The sequence below is a fragment of the Microtus oregoni genome, unplaced genomic scaffold, assembly GCF_018167655.1.
Source record: "Microtus oregoni isolate MIOR12 unplaced genomic scaffold, Mior012 000118F_ref0000498, whole genome shotgun sequence".
In the NCBI taxonomy this organism is placed as follows: Eukaryota; Metazoa; Chordata; class Mammalia; order Rodentia; family Cricetidae; genus Microtus; species Microtus oregoni.
The window spans coordinates 1,281,952-1,304,632 of record NW_024544747.1 but is presented as its reverse complement, the minus strand read 5'-3'; the positions used below and the strand labels follow the sequence as shown (position 1 = coordinate 1,304,632).

Below are 22,681 nucleotides of genomic sequence, written 5' to 3'. Positions count from 1 at the left end.
CACGAAGGCCAAGCTTTATTGTTTAGCCACGCTGGGTGACAGGTAGTGTCCCAGAGGGCTTGGTGAATGATACAAATCAATTATAAGTGTTTGAAGACAGGTTGGAATTAGGCGGAGGGTTGGGAATATCTTCTAAAGTGAAGCCCAAGGAAAACCAAGAAACAGCTCCCTAAAAGGAGAAGGTGGAAGAGAGTGGCCCTGACTCTTTCCTCCCATAGGAACATCTAGATTATTCTGGAAGCAAGCACACTTTTTTTTTTTTTATACACACATCACTCCACTCTGGGGCAGACAGACATCCCATTTGCAGGTCCTGGCACTAAGCAAAGCGCACTGAGCGACTGCTTCCACAGCTGAAGCTGGAGGATCTTGGCTGGCAAGGAGTGCAGGAGTCAGGGGCCATCACTGAGATGCTGCCCCCAGTGGCAGAGGGGCCAGAGGCAATCTGGCGCCCTGGGGTTGTGCCATATGTGAGGCCCCCACTTGTGACTCCACCACGGGAGCTGCTGACACCTGTGGGAAGAGGAACAGGGAAGGATAAGGGGCTTGCTGGTGTCACCCACCCACCACAGGTGCCTGAGGGCTTCACATGCGGGGCTTGTATCCTCCTCAAGGGATCAGTGGCTAACATGACATGTCCTATTCTTTCAACCTCATGGCACATCTGGACCCATTTCCCTGGACTGCAGTGTCTAGTGGCCACCAGTTAATGGGTGCTCAACTGTTTTTGAAGCTAACCCTCCCTCCTTCCCTGGCCCTACAACCCTTTCTTCCCCACCTTCAACCCCCCTTCCTGACCAGTATTTGTTAGGGAGGAGCCTGGGGACTGAATGTTGGGAATGTTGGAGGTTTGGTGGGGTAGGCCCATGCTGCAGCTTTGCCCAACCCAGAGCCATTTTTCTAGGGGTCCTTTCCAGCAGATACTTACAGACATTCACGGAGCCCACACCCTCGCATAGCCTGAGGGGAAAGGAAAGCACCATGAGTTCTAAGCAGTGACCTGGGTCCTTGAGACAGTCGCTTGGGGACAAACAAGGCCAGCTTTTGTTCTAGGTTAGAGCTATCTCCTGAGAGGCAGGAAGGGCTCCCCAAATTTTCTTAGAATGTTCATTTTCTGTCTTTAAAGTGTCCGTATCCATGGAGACCAGCCCTCCCGGCTTAGAGCAGTAGTGAGTGGAACCGTGACCGCCACTCAACGCCTGCCATTGGTGCCTGAGCCTGTTGAATGCCAATAAGTGCTCACAGTAAGCATGAGGCAGAGCTATGGGTATACAGGGCACAGCATCCTTATTGTACATGAGCCCAACTCCAGGGAAACTCGGAATGGGCTTCAGAAGCCCAGGACCTAGTGTTGGGTCCCAGCTCTGCAGCTTAGTAACTTTGTGGCCATGGGAAAGGAGCTGAAGATTGAGCTATCCCTTCTTTGTTTTTGGATAGGAAAAATGGTACTTACCTGACAGGATGAAGATTATAAATGGGTGCTTGACATAGAGCATAGGATATGTGATAGCTAACCATTATTACTGAAGCCTGGCCTGGAGTCGTGTGGTCAGAGCTATATGTCACACTTGTGCCCAAGACCATTAGCCAGGAGGCCCAGGGTCTCTGCCCCTTCCATGCAAAGACTAACAGGCCCTAGCCAGCTTGTTTTTTCAGGACAGTTTTGTCCTCAGATGAACCCCCACATGGTTCTTCTCAGCTCACCTGTGCTCCTCGCCCTCCAGCAGGCGCCTGTAGGTGGCGATCTCGATGTCCAGGCCCAGCTTGGAGTTCATCACCTCCTGGTACTCCTTGAGCAGGCAGGCCATGTCCTGCTTGGCCTTCTGTAGGGCAGCCTCCAGCTCAGCCAGCTTGCAGCGGGCATCAGTGAGGGCGGCCTCTCCCTGCTGTTCAGACTGAGTCACTGCGGCCTCCAGCTTTGTGTTCTGAGATGCAGGGAGGGTTGTTAAAGTTCCTTGTTCTATGTTCAAGGGCCTAGTCCCAGTATTCACTGCTAAAAGTTCCTATTCTGAGTGCCATGTCTTCAATTCTGGACACCAGCCTACTGGTGCAGATTCTGGCTTCTTTTGAAAAAGTTAAGAGGCCTCACCATGCTTGCCCTGCACACCCTCATTAGCTGTTCCTATTGGGTCTGGTCAGTTCTGGTCTTTGTGTTTTTCAATTGGATACCTCTTGTGCCTGGGACTAGCCTGTTGCTCATCATCCCAGCCTCCGTTTGCCTGAGTGTGTGACTCCTGACCTAGAACGGTGGGCTGGATGTTAAATTGTTTACCCCAAATCTGTGACTTGTGGGTGCCAGGATTGGTTTCTGAATCCATTTCCCAGTACCTTACAAACCACTGGCATTCTCTCAGCCTCATTCTGGCCTGGGGACCAGGAAAGTCCCTGCATCTCCACATGGGGCATCGTCCCCATTCGATAGGAAACTGCTGACATCAGAGTGGCTTCTAAACCGACCCGTTGGGAAGCTGCCTCCTGCTAGCTGACTCCACTCTCTCGTCATGCTGGGCATGCGGTGGGGGTTGGGCTTTTTACCTGGCACTTGGCGTTCTCAATCTCGGCCGTCAGCCTCTGGATGATGCGGTTCAGCTCATTCATCTCCTCTCTGGTGCGGCGCAGGGTCTCACCATGACGGATCACTGTGGCCTTCATCTCTTCACACTGAGAAGAATTGGACATGTCATGAAGTTCAGGGTAGGATGTCCACCCACTGAGCATACTGCCAGTGAGGGTAAGGCTGTTGAGTGCTTAGCCCGTAGAGCCGGGCAGCAAGCCTCACCCTAGTATGGGCTCTTTTCTGTTTTTTAGGAGGCAGAATTCTTAGACAAAGGACATCTCATATCCTTTCTATCACCATGTCTAACGGACAAGTGTCCAGGTCACTCACCTTGGTGCGGTACCAGGACTCGGCCTCTGCTCGGCTGCGGGTGGCAATGTCATCATACTGAGCCTTGATCTCAGCCACGATGCAGTCCATGTTCAGGTCCCTGCTGTTGTCCATCTTGACGATGACAGAGGTGTCTGAGATGTGGGCGTGGAGGATTCGGATCTCCTGTGGGAGGAGGGGGAGGAAAGCTTTTTAGTTCACAGACCCCTACTCTTGGCTTCCTACCTTCTCCCAGTCTTTCTCCTCCCCTGTGTCTCCAGTAGTAGCAGTCTGGTGGCCACTGTCATGTCCCAGTGTCCCCCCGGGACCATCCCTCAGTGCTCTTCACATCATACCACAGTCCCAGGAGGAGGAGAGAGAGTTGATGTTTATAACCTAGGCTTGGTGCTGTTGCCCAAGCCCGTGGTTTACCAGCTGTGATTGCTGTGGTTACACTAATCAGGGAATCTAGCTTGCATGGGTGTGCAATGAGATGCAAGCTACAATTCTTCACGTTGAGATCTGTCTCAGATCTCAACAGTATTCTGTCCCCTGACTCCGCTGGGAGGCTTAGAGACCAAAGTGGTTGCAAGTCCATCCCACAGTGTTGCAGGCTCCTCCTGCCCGACTGCCCTGTGTCCCCTCACCTCCTCATACAGTCGCCGCAGGAAGTCGATCTCCTGTGTCAGAGCTTCTGCATTGGCCTCCAGGTCCGACTTACGGAGGTAGGCACAGTCCACATCCTAAAGGGAAGACGAAGCAGGAGTCCACGGGGAGCACACCAGAGTGCCTCTCTCCTCTCCAGTTATTAGACTGAGTGCTTCTTGGGAGGCCCTCCGCTGGTGGTCATCCCAGGGCGCGGTGCCATGGAGTGAGCAATACCTTTTATGTCATTGGTGAGGAGTGGGAAGGGAAGGGGACCCGAGGATCCCAGGCACAGCCTGCTTGTTGCCACTGGAATGGGTCCTCTATACCTACAGCTGGCTTTGCCACCAAAACCTGGGGTCTAGTGTGGAAGTGCGGAATGGGTCATTTCTGCAGCTATGTTCTGGATCTTAGAGAAGAACCAGGCCTAGGACAGAACTGAGGACCCTCTGCATCTGGGCCTTAGGTTCTCACAGAAGTCCCCTCATCCGGGTGGTTAGGAGGTGAGTCCACAAGGCAGAGTCACGTTTAGGAAGCAAGAAACACTAGGCATCTTCATCACCATGTGTTTCCCACTGTGGCTGTCCAAGGCACCCTGGCAACTGGGGCTCTCTCCTTCACCACAACATATCAAGTGCCCGCTCCATTGACAGCCCAGCCCCAAGGGACATTAGAAGCCTAGACTAATGAGCATGAGATAACAGTGCCCCGAGTGAGGCTGGCATGGGGCGCTGAGGTCCAGGGCCATGCAGGGGTTAGTCTTTGTGACTCTGGGAAGCACTGGCCTCCAGGGCCCAGCAAAGCTGCGGGCTGAAGGATGACTGAGTCACTCACCTTCTTCAGGGCCACAAATTCATTCTCAGCAGTGGCCCTGAGTGCCACTTCTTCTTCATACCTGGGGACAGAGGGCGTAAGGCACAGATTTGAGGAGGGGGAAAAAGAAAATAAAGGCCCAGAAAAACATACCCCAGGACCTCACACTTTGGAAAGGACCATGACAGTTCCCTGTGCTCCTACATCCTCCTGGCTGATGTGGGTCAAGAGGGGCCTTATGCCTCCTTTCTGTCTGGACTGCAGCTCTCTGAGAATAAGAAGCCTGCCTGGCTCTGGAGCCACCCTTTCTTTGCCTGGTCCCCATCCAGGGCCTGCTCCAGCACCACCTAGACACAGCGGGTGCTCAACAAGCCTTTGTGAATTAAGAAAAGAAATAAGCAAAAATGAGTATTTTAGAATCTACAATCTTCATTTAAAAAAGTTTTTTGAGATTTCGTTTATTTTTCTTCTACGTGTATGGATGTTTGCCTGCATGCGTGTCTGTGTGCTCATGTGCATAAAATGCCAGTGGAGGCCAGAAGAAGGTGCTGGCCTCTTGGGGTTAGAGTTACAGATGGTTGTGAGCTGCCATTTGAGTGCTAGGAGTTGAACCCTGATCCCCTGAAAGTGCTCTTTACTCCCGAGCTGTCTTAGTCCTAGCCCCCTTTGCCATCTCTAAGCTCCCAGGCTAAGAGAAAGTTTCTCGCTCTTTAGACCAGTGGTTCTCAGTCTGTGGGTCATGACTCCCTGAAGGTCGCATATCAGATGCTTTATATTATAATTCATAGCAGGTAGCAAAATTACAGTTATGAAGTAGCAATGAAAGTAACGTTATGGTTGGGGGTCAGAGCAGCCTGAGGGCCGCAGCCATAGAAAGGTGAGAGCCGCTGCTCTGGCAGTAGGAGCCTCCGTTGTCTTCTCTCTGGAGGGAGGATCCCTTTACAGTCCAATCTAAAGCCACTTTGTCTCTGTGCACCCCCATCCCCACTGCCCTCACCTCTTCTTGTAGCCCTCCATGGCCTCCTGGGCGTGGTTGAGCTCAGCAGCCAGTCTCCCGCTGTCAGCCTCCACACACTCAGCCTCCCTCCTCAGGGTCTCGATGTAGCCCTCAAACAGCGGCTCCACGTTGCTCTCACAGCACTTGCGGTTCTGGTAGAACTGCCACTTGGTCTCCAGCAGCTTGTTCTGCTGCTCCAGGAAGCGCACCTGCCATGGGAGAGGGAGAAAGTCTGTGGAAGGGAGCCAACCTGCCTTTGTCTCCTGATAAAACTCACTGAAGAGGTGTACAATGAATGGGCAAATGAATGTTTGCTCAGGTGGGCCCAGATGGGGAAACTGAGGCAGGGAGCTGTGCTGGGCAACTGAGAGACTGCAGGTAAGGCAGAGGCAATCAGGAAAGCTCCCTGGAGGAAAGAACACAGAACAGTGGAGGGGGAGGGAAGGGAGCCTTTCACTACGCTCTTCCTCAGGACGGGTTGTAGCTTAGGTGATGTTCTTGGTAACCAGGGAGCTTGGTGAACAACTGAGAATGGATGAGGTGGGTAGGGTGTCCTGAACACAGGGAGGGGGTGTCAGAGAGGCAGGGGTGAGTGTCCTGGGCACGGGGAGGGGGTATCAGAGAGGCAGGGGTGGGTGTCCTGGGCATGGGGAGGGGGTATCAGAGAGGCAGGGGTGAGTGTTCTGGGGCTCTTGTCACAGAAGAGGCCTGCAGTCCCAAGTGAACCTGAACTCACAGGTCTCTGGAGACCATGTGGATGATGCAGACCGGAAAAGATTTTAGAAAAAGATGTCACTGTTTACTGTCAATCATAAAGACAGAAGTGCCCATGTGGCCAAGACCCACTGTGCTGGCGGAGAAGAACGACAGCAAGCCAGGTTAGCCCTGGGCATCTAGGTTTCTAGACCTGAGCTGGAACGGAGTTGCCTGTTGGCTGCAGGACTGGTCCACCTCTTACGGCCAGGCCTGGCCCCTGTGCACCTTCTACCAAAGAGTACAGTTGAGGAGCCCTGGGATGGAGCTTCCAGAAACAGTGTCTAGGGTCCTCCATACTGTGTCTTAGCCGATAGGATCCTGTGACTGTCTTAGCTCTACTTTCCATTTCAAGGTCATGGCCAGCTCACACACTGCCCTGGTGGGGGCTCTGAGGTGGAGCAAGGAGGACATTGCTCCTTGTCATCCAGTGAGCCAGAGGAGGAAGTAGGTGTTGGGCAAAGGCCACGGATTCTTGGGCCCAGGATCCATACTGCTCGACTGTTACCACTTTTCCAGGGTGTAGCCTGACTGGACGGACCTGCGGCTGTGAGCCTTGGGCCCTCTAATTCAGGGGCCTGTGGAACAGGACAATGCAGTATTGGGTCTAATCTGACTCTCTGTGGTTGGACAATGTTGTCACTGCCGTTTTCTCTTCTGGGTATCAAGGCATCAGTCTTCAATTGCCCTCTGTTCTAAGGCTGGCTACAGCTTGAAGAGGCGTGATTTATCTCCTCAGCTAAAGTTAACTAAGAGCTACCATTCTGCCTGAGCGTCTAAAACCATTTAATTGGTCCTTAGGCTCCAGAAAGGGCCTGGCCCAGGACACCCACCTTGTCGATGAAGGCCGCGAACTTGCTGTTGAGGCACTTGATTTGTTCCTTCTCTTCATGCTTCACACACTGAGCATTGGGGTCGATCTCCAGGTTGAGGGGTGTGAGCAGGCTCTCATTGACAGAGACGCTGGTGATGCAGGGGGGTGTGGGCCCGCAGACGCCTCCAGAGCGGTATCCGAAGCTGCGTCCACAGGAGCCAGAGCGGAAGGTCCCGCAGACGCTGCGACTGCCAAAGCCCCCTGAGAGTCCACGGTAGCAGGAGATACCCCTGTAGGGAGCTGCGGAGATGCAGCAGCGGCCAGGCCTGGGGCCACAGGCCGAGGCGCAGCTGAAGGCTCCGAGGCGGGAGGAGAAGCAGGACATGATGTGCAGGTGATACAGGGCCAATCTGGACCCCAAGGCCGGTGCTGAGCCTTATATCGTGCAGAAGGCAGCGCACCCTCCGCCCCAGCGTTTACGAGCTTGCAGGTTGGAATCAAAGCAGCCGGAGCTACCTGGCCGCCCCCATAAAACAGCGTTCTTCTCCCGCCCGCCTGGGCTTTATGGTGCCACGAAGCGCCTGGTCAGCTCCAGGACCTGGCACTCTAGGCATCGGGCGGGACTCTCCTGCCCTGCTGCTGGGACTCAGTGTGTCACCTTGTCCATCCCAGGCTGGCTCACACCCCAATTGGTCTCACCATGAAGGCTAGGAAATCCGGGCTTTGGGTGTCTAGTGACCTTTGAGTTAAGTGTGTGTGTGTGTGTGGGGGGGTCATGTGCGCACGTGTGATGAGGGACAAGGCCTTTGAAGTTATGGGCAAGTTCATGTCACGACTTTGGGCAGGTGAATAATCTTCCTGAGCCTCAGATGTCCTGTGGGGAGTAGGGATAAAGGGATAATAATTATAATATCCACCTGAGTGCTGCTGGGAGGAACTAATGGGATAATGGACCCGAAAGCCTCCAGGGTGAGACTTGGCACTTACTAAGAGTTTCTGAGATGTTTGTTGTTTATCTATTTGTTCCACTATTATTAATTTGTTATTTCTCCTGTGTCCCCTTGGGTAGACACTTTCTCTTCTGCCTTTCACAGCTCAGCTCCTGCCTCCTCTTGCCCTTCATACCCTTCTCCGTGCAGCATGGAGAGCGAAGCCAGTAATACTGACGGGTTCGCCAACGACCCGCCTAGCTCACTGTAGAGGGGTTTTACTGACGGCTTTGCCAACGGCCTGCCTAGCTCACTGTAGAGGGGTTTTCATTGTTTTCGGAGACAGGGTTTCATGTAGTCCCGACTGGCCCCAAATCACTGTGTAGCCTTGAACTCTTAACTCTTCTCCCGCCTCCTCAGGCTTTCTTCAGAGATTGTGCCCGATCACCGGCTTGGGAAGATGAGCCCGCAGTGGTACGGGACTCATGGGGAAGGCTCCGAGGAGTGGCCTCGGAACCTGAGGGTCCAGGGCTGCTCGGTGCTGTCTCTATGGGGCATGTGCCTGTGTACCTGGAGCAGGAGTGAAGCTGAGTTCTTGGAGGCAGGATTCAGGCTGCGCTCCACTCCCCTCAGTTCACTGATGGTCAAGGACACTGACTCCAGGGGCCAGAGTCATGACAAAGGAGGTTAATTGTGTGTCTTATTATTAGCAGCGGAAACCGGAGTGTGTGCTCAGCAGCCGGCATTAAAGGGAAGCATGCGTGTCACCGCGCTTCCTTTGTTTTAAAGCTGTGCTATTATTGTGTATGCAGTAATTAAATCTGGGAACTCCAAGATCACCACGGGCAGCCCAGCCTCTCATTTCCAAGGAGTGTCCCATTGCCACTATTGCTGTCTCTTTTACATTCTCTCTTGGGTTGGGTTGTTTTGGTCCAGTATGGGATTATTTTATATTGGTTTAGCCCAACCATGGTTCTGTGCATGAGATGGTCCCCCAACTCTAGTGTCTTGGATGTAAGATTCTTTTTCTTTTTGACGAGGTTTTAGCTGTAGCTCAGGGTGGCGTTGAACACTCTATCCTTCTGAAGGTATGTGCTATCATATCTGATTCAAGATTGTATATTTTTATTCCTTTTTCTTTTTCAGATTGTTGGGGGATAAAAACTAGGACCTTGTGCATGCTGATAACTTGATCCTCCAGTGAGCCCACATTTCAATTTTCTTTTGGGAATGATAGTGTTGAGGAGTCCTTCCTGGGGGCCTTCCTCTGAAGTATGAGTATTTAAATCAGATGTGTGGTAGGCCTTCACAGTTCGGGCTTGGAGCCTTTCTGGGTTTTGAGTAGACCGTTGGTGCTAGAGCAGTCAGTCAGCACAAACTGGGAGAGCTGCGGCTGAGCTGAGACTGCCAAGTATGCAACCTGAAAGGGCTAGCTTGAAACATAGGCCCCATGATCCCCCCAAATGTTCATCCTAATTCTTACCCAGCCTTAGGAAAGCATGCTCCTAAGACCCCTATATTAGTCTTAGAACTTGGGAAGGAAGCAGGCTGAATCATGAGAATATCAGATGCAACCCAGGACGGGCATCTCTGCCAGAGGGTAAGTGGTGACTGATGCTGGGGAGGGGAAGGGCTTCCCCAGTCTCAACCCTGGAAACTGTGTTCTTGGCCTTTCAGCTGGCAATCGGGTGGAGTTGCTCTCTTGTCCTGGTCATCATGCCCACCAGGAGCCAGGCTCGGAGTGTGATGAGGAGGTTGCAGGGATGGGGTGGGCATACACAGGTTCTGAATAGGAAGTAGTAGGAATCTGACCTTGGAACCCCAAGTTCTATGAATTTTTCATTGGGTGAGCCTCCCACATTGGGGTTTGGAGCTAGGTCAGGGCAAGTTCTCGGAGGAGATGGCTCTTTGGTTGGAGCTAAAGAATATGAAGAGTTAGAAAGTACCAAGATTAAATAGCAGAGCAGAGAGAGCTCGTGTGTGTGTGTGTGTGTGTGTGTGTGTGTGTGTGGTGTGCCTGTGTGCCTGTGTGTGTGTGTGTGGTGTGTGCCTGTGTGTGTGTGTGGTGTGTGCCTGTGTGTGTGTGTGGTGTGTGCCGGTGTGTGTGTGTGGTGTGTGCCTGTGTGTGTGTGTGGTGTGTGCCTGTGTGTGTGTGTGGTGTGTGCCTGTGTGTGTGTGTGGTGTGTGCCTGTGTGTGTGTGTGGTGTGTGCCTGTGTGCCTGTGTGTGTGTGTGGTGTGTGCCTGTGTGTGTGTGTGGTGTGCCTGTGTGTGTGTGCCTGTGCGTGTGTGTGTGGTGTGTGCCTGTGTGTGTGATGTGTGCCTGTGTGTGTTTGTGTGTGTGTACGTGTACTACTTCTGATAATGTCATTTTGAAATATCTTGAACATTGTCTTAGTTGGGGTTTTATTGCCATGAAGAGACACCATGACCACAACAACTTTTATAAAGGAAAACATTTAATTGGGGCTGACTTACAGTTTCAAAGGTTTAGTCCACTATCACAGTGGCAGGAAACATGACGACATGCAGACAGACATGGTGCTGGAGATGTAGCTAAGAGTTCTACGTTTGGGTTTGCAGGCAGCAGGAAGTGACTGTAAGCCACAGGGCCTGGCTTGAACTTCTAATAAAAGACCTCAAAACCCATCCCAGTGACTCACTTCCTCCAACAAAGCCACATCTACTCCAGCAAGGCTACACCACCTAATAACACCACTCCCTATGGGTCTATGGAGGCCATTTTTCAAATCACCACAAATATCAATGCTCCTACCTCTTCTTTCTCCATGGCATAGCTGTGGAGTATGGAATCAAATCGAATGCACCTCAGCTTCACCACTTCCCACCTGAGATAAACTGTACATTTCATCTGAGACTCAGTTTCCTTTGTGCTGGCACTAATGTAATCAGACTTGTCCAGGACACCGTGAGGATTAAGTGAGGGGTGTCTCTACCAGGCTTGTTCTTTAGGGTTATCAGCTAGCTCCCCAGTCATGACTCAGACTTATTAGTTTTGAATTCTCGGCCTGGCTTAGGCTCATTTCTGGCTAGCTCTTTTCATTTAAATTAACCTGTTTCTCTTTATCTACCTTTTGCCTCAGGGCTTTTCACTTCCCTTCTGTATATCTTACTTTTATTGCTTCTTGTGTCTGACTACCTGGTTTCTTATCCACTTCTCTCTCATCTTTCTTCTCTCAAGCCTAGATTTCTCTGCCTATTTATTCTCTCTGTCTGCCAGCCCTGCCTATTTTTTCTCTGCCTAGCTATTGGCCATTCAGCTCTTTATTAAACCAATCAGCTGCCTTAGGCAGGCAAGGTGAAACAGATGCAACACATCTTTATATAATCAAGCACACATTCTTGCATCGTTACATAAATGTAGCATAAACAAAACTAACACATGTTTACACAGCTAAAATAATATTTCACAGTTTAAATAAATGTAACACCTCTTTGCTGGGTTAAAATAATATTCCACAACAGGTGTCCACGCAAGGTCAGCCTACAGCTGGTGGACAGCTGTGCTGTCAATACATTGTAGCTGCTCTTTCTCCTTCACCTGCTGGTCACTCTGGGTGCCTGCCCGCCCTGGTCATCAACAACAACCACCACCCCCATCAGCCTCACCTCTTCTTCCAGGTCTGGAGAGGCCTCAGTTTCCACTTTCAGTTCAGGATATGGTGGATGGACTCAGAGTTTGTGAGACAAGCCCTCTTGAAGGGAGCCAAAGGTAACAGAACTGATTGAGAGTAGTCGTGGACTTTTGTACACATTGAGGGAGAGGCATGTAGCGGGGTTAAGAAACCTTGACAGCACATAGGAAGGATGGAGGCAGGTGGGCTGGCTGTGTTCCTTAAAGACACAGGTATTTGGAACTCTCAAATCAGATGCTCATACAGGGTCACCAAGCCCATGGGACCTCAAGGAGAAAGAATAATTTTAGCTGCGTTTTGGACCTCCATGTTCTGGTAGAGATTGGCACATTCCCTCGGGCAATGCTGGGATCCAAGTGTCCAAGGTTACCTTGAGAACTTGACCCTTGGAGCTCTGCCTGGGGGGCTTCTGAGATGTGCTTTGTCGCAAAGCTTCCAAGGTACACAGAGTGAGGATGGCCTATCATTTATTCTTGGCCACAGCTCATCCTGTGGCCCAACTAAAAAGTCAAGGTTTTGGGTCTGGTTAATAATCCAGAGGAAGCAGCCCAATGTGGCATCCCCTGCCGCTGGATCACTTCACAGAGTGCGGCACACACAGGTCCTCAACCCAGGAAGAAGCCTGCTAAGATGTCAGAACTGCCAGAATGCAGGATAGCCAAAGCTACATCTCAATGGGGCAAACTCCAGGCAAAGAGGAAATGGTCGACATTCTCCAGGCCTGTAATTGACAAACTGATCACTGCACATAGGAAGGCAGAGGACCCTTGTATCTGGAGTTATGAACAGGCGGCAATGATCGCGTTCTTCCTCCTCTGACTCCACCCTTTCCGACCTAGAGCCACCACCACAGGTGGCTGGTTCAGAACTCCCACAGCGGCATCCGGGTATGTCTTCAGTTGCATTTCCTCTGCACCCCATCTCAGCATCTCTGGACACAGCTTTAGAGACTTTTACAGCTCTTCCTCACCATCATGTCTGCTGGCAGTCTTCATTAGCAAGGGTGTCCTGGAGCACTGTGGGTGGAGCTTCCAGGCTGACCTTTACTAGGCTCTGGGTTCAGTCTCCAGTAATGAGAAAATAAGGAACAGGGCTACTGTCTTGCCCTGTATCCTTTTCAAATCTTCATTCCATGGAGACTCCCAGACTGATGGAGGAGGTAGACAGACATCCAGGGGACAGAGAGGCGGGGTTAGAACAGGAGTTTTTAAGAATGTATGATTTTTGTTGCTGTTTCTTGAGACAGGGTCTCTTTATGTAGTTGTAGCTATGCTGGAACTGGATATGTAGACCAGGCTGGCTTTGAACTCAGAGTTCCAGCCTTCTGAGTGCTGGGATTGAGGTCGCGTGCCTCCACACTTAGGAGAGCAGTGACTTTTTTAGTGTACAATCTCCATAAAGGAGCAGAGAAAGAGCAAGTCAGGGAGTCTTTATTTTCTCTTTGCTCTTGACTGTGACCTTCCCAGAAATAACAGGTAAGATTTGATACCGCAGCCAAACAAACCATTCTCTCGCCACAGTTGCCTTTTGTCACAACAGCAGGGAGTCACAGAAATGAGCCAGGACGCCATCCGTCCTCTATCCGCCCACTCATGCATCCTGCATGCCTCTTCTGAGCACTAACTGAAGCCTGATTATGCTTAGTACCCGAGCACAGAGATGAAAGACCCCATTCCTGCTCCATGGCACGTGCTATACTCCTTTCCCTAGATCTAAGCTCAGGGAAGCTCCATTTTCACTGGTAGGGACTGAATTCAGGACTTTGAACATGCTAGGCTAGCATCCTACCGATGAGCTCTCTTAAGCCTAGGAAACTTACTTATGATGTTAAAACAAGACTGAAATCTTTTCAGGCTCTCTCCATGACACAGGACAACAACAGAATATCCGAGAGGAGTCCCATTGAGAACTCATTATCAGTGGCATAGCAAAAACCAGAGGCCTCAAGCCAGACCGATGACTCTAGGGTGAACTGTGGGATTCCGTGGGCCACACCACCGCTGAACTGTGATTCCATGGGCCACACCACAGCTTCCACAACTAAATTTTTCTTCTGTTTTTGTTTTGTTTTTTCTTTTAAATTTGTTTTTGATTTGGCAGTGCGGAGGGTGCAAGGGTAGAGGGCAGATCAAGGGGATGAGGACATAAGAGGGATCAGAGTGCGTGATATGAAATCCACAGAGAATTGATAAAAGTAAAAATATGAGTAATAGCTGGACATTAAAAGGCTGTTGGCACTGCATGATTTCCCTTGCTCACATCTCTCTCATTCTGCAGGGATGAAGTTGACATCTCCTTGGACCACGAGCGAGCCTAAGCTGATCATAATCAAGGTGAGTGGTTGGATCGGCAGGCCCCATCCATAAATGGACAATTTAACCCCATAGACCTACAGGGTAGGGGTTCTTTGGATCTTCCTTTACCGAGGCCCAGAGAGGTGGACCTCAGGATGCCAAGGTGATGAATTTAGCAGATGAAGACTTCAAGGAAACTGACGCAAAAATGTTCAAAGCACTTGTTTGATCTCATTGAGTACAAGAAATTAAAATAGGACAAAATAAAGTGTAAAATTTTAGAATTGGAAATATTGGAACTTAAATAAAAAGCTTTAAAAATCGTCCCAAACAGTAGACTGTATATGTCAAAGATGGGCACATTAGTAGCCCACGGGCTGGGGGAGATAGCTTAGCAGTTATCACTGCTCCCTGTTCTTTCAGAAACCAGCGCTCCATTTGCAGTCCCCACAGCACACAATGTCCCTTAACTGCAGCTCCGGGGAGTATGGCACACTCTTCTGGTCTCTGCAGACATCTTACACGGGTGGTACACTCAAGTTTGGACACACATACATGCACATACACACTAAAGTAAATCTTAAAAACCAAGTCCTAGAAAAACTGGGTTTCCAGTATCAGAACAAATAGCAATTCTTCCCTTGTGGAAAATGGAGGGAGCTGAGTGTGTCGCTTACAGGATGCTCCGATAACGGGCATAAGCTCTTGGCAATCTTTCCTGGCCTGTGTCCAGTTTGTGTGTGCCTCTACATTGCTCTGCCTATACATCTAACCCAGTGCCTGCCCTCCCTGTTTTTTTTGAAAATATTGGCTGGAGGCAACCTTTGGTTTTTCCAATGGAATATGCAAATTAAATGTACCACCCCAAAAGGGCACACCTATGAGCAGGAATGGCGCCATGGGGGTAGTCCCATTCTTGGGTCCTGTAAGGCAGTAAGGGTCAGGCATGTATGGGGGGTAGTGAAAGAGATAGGAGGCAGTTAGTATACATCGTGGAATAAGGAGTGTACAACATTTTATGGTCAAATGGCTTAAAGTAATGGGAGAAGTGGGGCATCCAGTGTTCCGGGAGGAAGATGTGCCTCAGTTCTTACCTCTCCAGAGGTCTGTACCACTGAGGTGTGGTGTTCTGTTTTTAATGTCCTGGGAGCTACCTTTGTCTGTGTTGTTCATATAATAGTAGAGGCAGTGATTTTGGAGTCAGATTGTAGAAATGCTCTAACCCAAAGAATAGAGAAAAAAATTACCGAAGGAAAAATAGCAGCACCTCAGGGGTCCGAAGGACAGTAAATAACTGACCATCCTTGCCATAGGCTGCCTGGAAGGAAAGGAAGGTGAGGCAGGAGAGAATATATAATGTCCAGTGTTTGAGAAAAACACCACTCTCAAGACCCTCAAGATCTCCAAACACAATACAAAGACCTAGAAAATGTTTCCTGCGTCATGGGAGTTACCAAGGGTCAGCTCCAATGAGCTGGCTTCAGACACTCATCTTCAATAAGCCCATTAAACAAGCAATGTGAAAGCAGGGAAGGGATTTGTTTGTTGTGATCATATTAGAAAGAGGGGCAACAAGGCACAGAAGATAATAAAAATATTAAATTAAATTTAAATACTTTTATTTGTCAAAATAAGCCATAGAGTGTTCCAGGATATTTAATCACACTGTGGATCCCAAGATTGCACTATTGACTACAAAAACTTGTTTCTAGTTGTGTGTGGCTCAGCCTTAGCACACACCTCTAATGTAAGAGCTTTCTGCATAAATATTGTAAACAGGATTAAATAAAACCAAACGTAGGTCAAGAGGCAGAGCAAGCAACCAGTTGACAGAAAAAAAAACATAGAGAGCAAGAGGGAGGCAGGAGGACAGATAGAGAGACACACAGGAAGTAGAAGGGAGGACCATTCAGTTTGAGGAGTTTTGAGTAGGAGAACGCTCTTTCTGGGACATTGGCGGAGGAGGAAGGTCAGTCGGCTGCTTTCTCTGCCTCCCTGAGCTAGCAGGTTTTCACCCCAGCATCTGGCTCCTGATTCTTTATTGGTAAAATGAAATAATTGAGATGTAGTTAAAGACAAGAGAGAGACAAAAAAGCTATAAACTTGAAGGTAGTATTTGTAGTACTTGTGAAAAGTGGCACTTCCCGGAACATAAAAACCACTCACAATCCCAGCAGAAAAAACAAACAGCCTAGAGGGGGAGCAAGCAGGAGACACAGCCTTAGCCAGAGCTTGAAGCGATATTAAACTTCAAAGTCAGACCCAAACCAGTATTCATTATTGTGACGGTTAATTTTTGTCATTAACTTGATGGGATTTAGAATAGGAAACAAACCTCTGGGCATATCTGGAAGGGAGCTTCTAGATTAGGTTGACTGAGTTGGGAGCACACACTCTAAATATGGGCAGCACCATTCTATGTGCTGAGGTTTCGGGTTGAACAGAAAGCAGAAAGTGAGCCTGGCATGGGTGTTTATGACTCTGCTTCCTGACTGCAGATCGGGGAGCCTCAGTTTCAGGCTCCTGCTGCTGTGCTTCCTGCCATGATGGACTGTACCACCAAACTGTGAGCCAGAATTAACCCTTCCTGTCCCAGGAATAAGTAAAGTAACCAATACAATTACTTTTTTTTTAACTGTTAAAAGTTAATACACAGGTGCTGGAGAAAAGGCTCAGCGGTTAAGAGCACTGACTGCTTATCCAGAGGACCTGGGTTCAATTCCCATCACCCATGTGGCAGCTCATAACTGTCTGTAACTGTTCCAGGGGACCTGACACCCCTGATAAAACATCAATGCCCATAAAATAAAATAAAAAAGTTAATACACATTGAAGAGGATATCTTATATACATTACCAATGAATGAATAATTCAAACAGATTTAGCAAATAATTTTCTATTCTCTTGCCGAGCTGTGTATCTGCCTAGCCTGCGACTCTGCTCCTGGCTGTGTGCACGTGCGCCAAGAAGCATGCACCATCTTAAATGATTTTTAGATTATTTGTGTGTGTGAGTGTTTTGCCTGCATGTATATCTGTGCATGTACCTGGTGCCCACAGTGGTGAGAAGAGGGTGTCAGATCCCCTGGAACTGGAGTACTACTGATGGTGGTGAGCCACAGTCTGGGTGCTGGGAACAGAATCTGGGCCTTCTGCAAGGGCAGCAAATCCCTTTAATCACCGAGTCATGTCTCCAGCCCCATGTACACACGGTCCTTATAAGAAGAAAACTAGAATTACGCTAAGTCACAGAGTGAACTTGATCCTACAGGAGGAAGCCTCCCCTCCAGCCTTCTCCTTCTACCCCCGCCTCTGAAAACTCTAAGCAGAACCTGGCGACTGTAACCTGGTGAGGTCACAGAACTCCCAGAGGGAGAGTCCTCAGAGATGAGGGTTTTGTGAGCTCTTCAGATTGGAGCTAGGCTTTGGTGCTCGAGAGGCGTGGAGGAGTCACAGCTCCTTGACCATGGTGAGGCTTGCCTATGGCTTGTTAGTCGTGTGGGTTGAGGGTCCTGGACTCCACTAGGAGTCTAAGGGCTGCCAGCCACAGTCATCACTGTAGCCCACTTACCTTGGGCACATGCAACAGGAAAGGGGTCAATGGGCACAAGAGACATTTGTGGACATGATGTTTTACCACCAGGCTCTGTCTGTTCCCATGTTCTGCCTGTGAAATTTGTACTGTGCTCGTGTGAGCAGTTTCTTGTCAGGGTGGAGGCTTGGGTCATCCCTCCTTCAGAGATCAAGCAAAGGGCTTGACCTAAAATGTAGTCTGAGCAGCTGGGGAGGTATCTCTGTCCATGAAGGCTGTGCCTGTTGTACAAGTATGAGGACCCAAATTTGATCCCTAGAACCCAAGTCTTATTCTGGGTTTGATGGTATGTTCTTGTAATCCTAAAGCTGGGAAGGCAGATGTGGGAGGATCCCTGGGGCTCTCTGACCAGCCAGCCTCGCCTAATTGACTGCTGTCCTACAAAATCTGATCCCTGGCCTCTATACACGCTTTTACACACATGTACACACACATACACACACACATGAACACCTCACAAATACATTTAAAAATTTAAAGTGTTTTTTGACATTAAGAATTACCTGGCTGGAGAGATGGCTCAGCGGTTAAGAGCATTGCCTGCTCTTCCAAAGGTCCTGAGTTCAATTCCCGGCAACCACATGGTGGCTCACAACCATCTGTAATGAGGTCTGGTGCCCTCTTCTGGCCTGCAGGCATACAGGCAGACAGAACACTGTATACATAATGAGTAAATAAATAAGTATTTTTTAAAAAAGAATTACCTGGGTTTTCCTAAATGATGGTCATATGTGATAAGTTTCAGTTCTTGATTCCACAGAGCTTAACTTGCCCTGTTCTTGGAATGAACCCCGAGTTGCCCAGCCCCTGAAGCCCCTTGACAGATCCCTAGAATCTGCACCAGGCTCTCTCTTCTGCCTCCCAGTCTGGCCCAAGGAACTCACTGAATTATCCCAGTAACATGGATGGAGAACTGGGTGCTCAGAGAAGAGTCTGGTGGGGACAACAGATGTCTGGTGGGCACTGGGGTTCCTTTCTCCTTGTCTTCGCCTCTCCCCTGACTTCTGCTCTGCTGCTCCATCCCAGTGTGAGGAGATGAAAACCACTAGGCAAAACTGTGTGCAGGGCCCTCAGCACAGCAAGGAGGCCCTGAACAGACTTAACCAAGCCATCCAGCAGTTGAAGAAGGAAGTGGAGAATGCTCAGAGCCAGGTGAGTGAGAGCGGGAGGGAGCCATTGCCATGACACTTCCTCTAGGTCCCATTATCCTTTGGAAGAGGTGAGTTTTTGTATGTGTGTGTGAGAGTGTATGTGTGTATGCTGTGTGTGAGTGTGTGTGAGAATTATGTGTGTGTTAGTGTGTGTGAGTGTGTGTGAGTGTATGTGTGTGAGTGTGTGATGTGTTTGAGAATGTATGTGTGTGTGAGTGGATGGGAGAGTGTATGTGTACTTGTGTTAGTGTGTGATGTGTGTGTGGAAGTGTATGTGTGTGTGAGTGTGTGGGAGAGTGTGTGTGTGTGTGATGTGTGTGAGAATGTATGTGTGTGTGAGTGTGTGGTATGTGAGAGTGCATGTGGGAGAGTGTATGTGTGTACATGTTTGAGTGTGTGTGTGCATGTGTGATGTGTGCGTGTGTGATGTGTGTGTGTGATGTGTGTGTGTGTGTGATGTGTGTGTGTGATGTGTGTGTGTGTGTGTGTGTGTGTGTGTGTGTCTGACTGCATTTACCACTCATGCTTCCCTTTGCCTGGGGTGTTTTATATAGAAAGGCAATTAACCAAGAAATTATATATCAACGCATATTGCTTGGCCTTCCCTTGTTTGATTTTTGTTTTGCCTTGTAATAATTCTGTGCTATGTTTAGAAATGACAAGATTCACCAGAAACTCAGTTTTCCAGTTTATTCAAAACATGTGACAATCGAGGTGGGTGTTGTAGCACACGTTTGTAACTCCTGCGCTTGGAAGATCTCAGGTTCCAGGCCTCCTAGTGCCGTAGGGTGAGTTCAAGAGCATCTGGGCTACAAGGCTTATTAGCTTGGGTTCTGGCTCATCAGCAGAATGTTTGCCTAGCCTGCCAAAGGCCCTGGTTCTCAAGTCCCTCGCTGAAAAACTAAACATAAAATAGAGCCCTAATCCTTGTGCTTGGGAGGCTGAAACAGAAGAATTTCCAGATGAGGGCAGTCTGGGCTGCACAGTGGGGTCCAGGCAAGTCTAGACTAAACAGAGTGAGACACTGCCCCAAGACAAACAAGCAAACCCACAAAAACAACACAACACAGAGAAACAAAAGCCCCCATCCCTGTCCAAAACCAAAGGAAACGTGCAGAACTGGCAGCAGCAACCTGGTGGGAAGTTGTGGCTCCTCACAGGGCCCAGCAGCTTCCTGTGGGCCGCCTCCAGCTCTGCCACTCCTGACTGGGGCACCGTGCCTGTCCTGCACACGAGGAAGGGAAGGAGTGTGTCCCTGGAGAAAAGGACTGGATGCATGTAGAAGTCCTGCCTTAGCAGGAGCAGAAGAGACCAAGTCTCTCAGAGACCAGGATTCTGTGTGCTGGCCTTCATCTTCATCAGGGAGGCCCTGACGGTGTTTGAGGCCCCGGTGTGCAGGGAGAGGATGCTCACGGATACCTTTCTTCTCCCAGCCTCCTCTTTCTACCCATGAAGTTCCCTCAGTTGATCTACCTGGCTCATCCCGTATCCCTGTCCAGGGCTTTCTGTTCAGGGTCTGGTTTTACTTTTTGCAGATCCAAGTGTCTTAGGCTTGAGGTGTATTCTTGTTGTAGGGTTCCTTGTTCAGAAACTGGTGGCTTTGAGGCAAATGACCTGGTTGTGGTTCTGGTGGTGACAGAAGGGTGGGAAGGCCCACAGTGGTTGAGTCTCCCAGTAGCCAAGCTGCCCTGATTGCCCAGGCAGCAGCACCCTCACCAGGCATATGCTATAAGTACTGTTTCTAGAGATGTATACTCTGGCTCCTACGGGAAAGGAGACCTTCTATTCTGATTTGGGTGGTATTGGGGGCAGAGCCCAGAGTTATTCCCATAGTGGTGAGCACTTTGCTACTGAGCTGCTCCCAGATGTCTATCCTTTTTCAGTGTGAAGTCTCCCTGAGTTTCCCGAGCTGGCCTTGCACTCTCTGGATTCTAGGAAGGCCTTGAACTTTTGATCCTCCTGCCTCAGCCTCTTGAATAGCTGAGACTACAAAGCCTTCAGATTCTGCTCATTCCTTATGAAACACTAAACCAGTTTATCTATTTATTTATTTTGGTTTTTTTGAGACAGGGTTTCTATGTGTAGCTTTAGTGCCCGTCCTAGAACTCGCTCTGTAGACCAGGCTGGCCTTGAGTTCACAGAGATCTGCCTGCCTCTGCTATCTGAGTGCTGGGATTAAAGGCGTGTGCCACCACCACCTGGCTCAGTTTCTTTGATAAAGAATATTTGGCTCTTCTTTAATCTTAACTCTCATGAGGAGTGCCATCATTGAGACAGAGAATTCTTAGCAGTTCCAGTTGGTGGCCTCCAGTGTCGTCTTGAGTGCAGGGAGTGGGCAGGTTTTTTTCCTTTTCTTTCTTTCTTTCTTTTTTTTTTTTTAAATCTTGTGGTTTAGACATACTGAGAAAAACGCGAATTCCAGAGCAAGCCTTCACTTCTTCCCAACCACAGATCATACCCTCATTTACCCCAGGGCTTTGAGGAACCGCAGGACTTCTGAGGCTGAGGAAATGAGGCTTTTTCTTTCTCTGCTCTTTGCTCCATCCCAGCACTGTGAACTAGAGAAAGCCAAAGATGTGGAGGCCGGGCCGCATGTGGCCTCAAGCAGTGTTAAGGGCAAACTGGCCTGGCTGGAGGCCGCCCTGCAGCGGGCCAAGCAGGACATGGCACGGCAGCTCCGTGAGTACCAGGAGCTCATGATCGTCAAGCTGGGCCTGGACTTTGAGATCGCCATCTACCGCAGGCTTCTGGAGGGCCAGCAGCAGAGGTGAGGAGCCAGGAGGTGAGGGAACGGGTGTCGGTCTTCCCACACCTTAATAGCGCCTTGAATGAAAAGGCCCTAGCACTGGTGCAGGCGGAGTCAGTGTCAGACAGGAGACAGTGTAGGTAGGTGCCAAGGCCAGACTCAAGGAGCTTGCAGGGTAAAGGCTTATCTGGTCTGGGGATGTGGGAGTCAGAGGTGTCTGTCTTGGGGAATCTGGTAGGAACTGGTAGGAAACTCGGGAAACTGAGTTAGCTGTGGCTTCTTTTATCCCCCCCCCCCCCCCCCCCCCCCCTGCACAGGCTTGGTCTGGGACTTGGGGCAGGGAGCTCAGGTAAGGGACTTGGGTAAGACATAAGCTCTTCTGGCCATCCCCCCCCCCCCCCCCCGCCCGCCTCAATTCCCTCGGTCCCCTGAGAAGGCAGCAGGCAGGGGTTTATCTGTCTTTCTGTGCAGATTGCAGTTGTGGTGGGGGCTGTTTCTTCTCAGGGGGGTGATTCCCTGTGTGTTTGGGAGAGGACTTAGAAGTCCCTGGCAGGGGTTGGGCAGGAAGGCTTTCCTGAGTCCTTTGGTCTCACCTCTCACGTGACTCTCTATGAAGCTCCAGGCACCGATGTCAGCCTAGGTCCGGGCCTGACCTCAGTCTCTGTACCACCTCGGGCACCCGGAGTCTGTTCCCGTGGCCTGGATGTGAGCGCCCCCAGCGGTGTTTGCACTCTCTGCAGCTCCGCGGACTGTGCTGGAGGCTTTGGCTGCCGTGGCTCCTGTGGCTCCCATGAGTGTTGAACACTTCCCTCTCCACTTCCCTCCGGAGAAGACTTGGAACTCGTGCTTCTGCATGAAGACTTGTCCCTCTGGTCTCAGATTCCCCTCCCACAAAGCGGGCCCTCACATCAATGTCTCTTTTGTGCCTCACCTGGAACTAGACGGGATGCTGGTGTCATCCTGTACCAACGTCTGTGTCTTACCTGAACCTTGGACCCTGCCCCTCTTACTTGCCCTATCCCTTTTCTTCTAGGCTTCCCCTTTAATAAAACTTTCTGCGGTGGCTAAGCAGCCAGCCTGTCTGAACCTGACTTTCTGGCTACCTCACAGCTGAGTTCTATCTCGGCACCAACCAATACTGTAAAAGGATATGACTTGTTCAGGAGGCAGAGGCAGGTGGATCTCTGTGAGTTCGAGGCCAGCCTGGTCTACAAGAGCTAGTTCCAGGACAGGCTCCAAAGCTACAGAGAAACCCTGTCTCGGGGGAAAATGATACGCCGCTGTGTGGGTGCAAAGTGACTTACATTTTGGGTGACTTTACTGTACGACTTTAGACTTTATGATGGGACAGGTGAAATGAGGCAGGGCACATCCTGCTGGGGTCCACAGTCAACTGTCCCAGCACAGGACTCTGTCCCCTCACTCACT

General features: G+C 50.0%; 2 protein-coding genes across 2 annotated transcripts; one reads left to right on the top strand and one right to left on the bottom strand.

Moving 5' to 3' along the window:
- Nucleotides 1-319: 319 nt before the first annotated feature.
- On the bottom strand, nt 320-7,273 carry LOC121444234 (keratin, type II cuticular 87). The gene is made up of 9 exons (XM_041646026.1): nt 6,908-7,273; nt 5,322-5,530; nt 4,346-4,406; nt 3,514-3,609; nt 2,888-3,052; nt 2,536-2,661; nt 1,705-1,925; nt 929-960; nt 320-513 (listed from the first exon to the last, which is right to left on the bottom strand). Exons 1-9 carry the CDS (start codon nt 7,271-7,273, stop codon nt 320-322), a joined length of 1,470 nt encoding a protein of 489 aa, XP_041501960.1.
- A 563-nt stretch (nt 7,274-7,836) lies between these two features.
- Nucleotides 7,837-22,054, top strand: LOC121444190 (keratin, type II cuticular Hb1-like). Its single transcript, XM_041645987.1, has 7 exons — nt 7,837-7,857; nt 7,983-8,044; nt 8,238-8,355; nt 18,383-18,508; nt 21,057-21,274; nt 21,571-21,602; nt 21,870-22,054. Exons 1-7 carry the CDS (start codon nt 7,837-7,839, stop codon nt 22,052-22,054), a joined length of 762 nt encoding a protein of 253 aa, XP_041501921.1.
- Nucleotides 22,055-22,681: the final 627 nt, after the last annotated feature.

Coding starts and splice junctions, on each gene's coding strand:
- LOC121444234 (XM_041646026.1), bottom strand. CDS start 7,273: ATGTCCTGCTTCTCCTCCCGCCTCGGAGCCTTCAGCTGCGCCTCGGCC. Junction 961..1,704: donor CTGGAGGGCGAGGAGCACAG/GTGAGCTGAGAA, acceptor CTTTCCCCTCAG/GCTATGCGAGGGTGTGGGCT. Junction 514..928: donor TGTGGGCTCCGTGAATGTCT/GTAAGTATCTGC, acceptor CTCTTCCCACAG/GTGTCAGCAGCTCCCGTGGT.
- LOC121444190 (XM_041645987.1), top strand. CDS start 7,837: ATGGACCCGAAAGCCTCCAGG. Junction 8,045..8,237: donor CAGCATGGAGAGCGAAGCCA/GTAATACTGACG, acceptor CCGCCTCCTCAG/GCTTTCTTCAGAGATTGTGC. Junction 8,356..18,382: donor TGAGGGTCCAGGGCTGCTCG/GTGCTGTCTCTA, acceptor GCTCCATCCCAG/TGTGAGGAGATGAAAACCAC.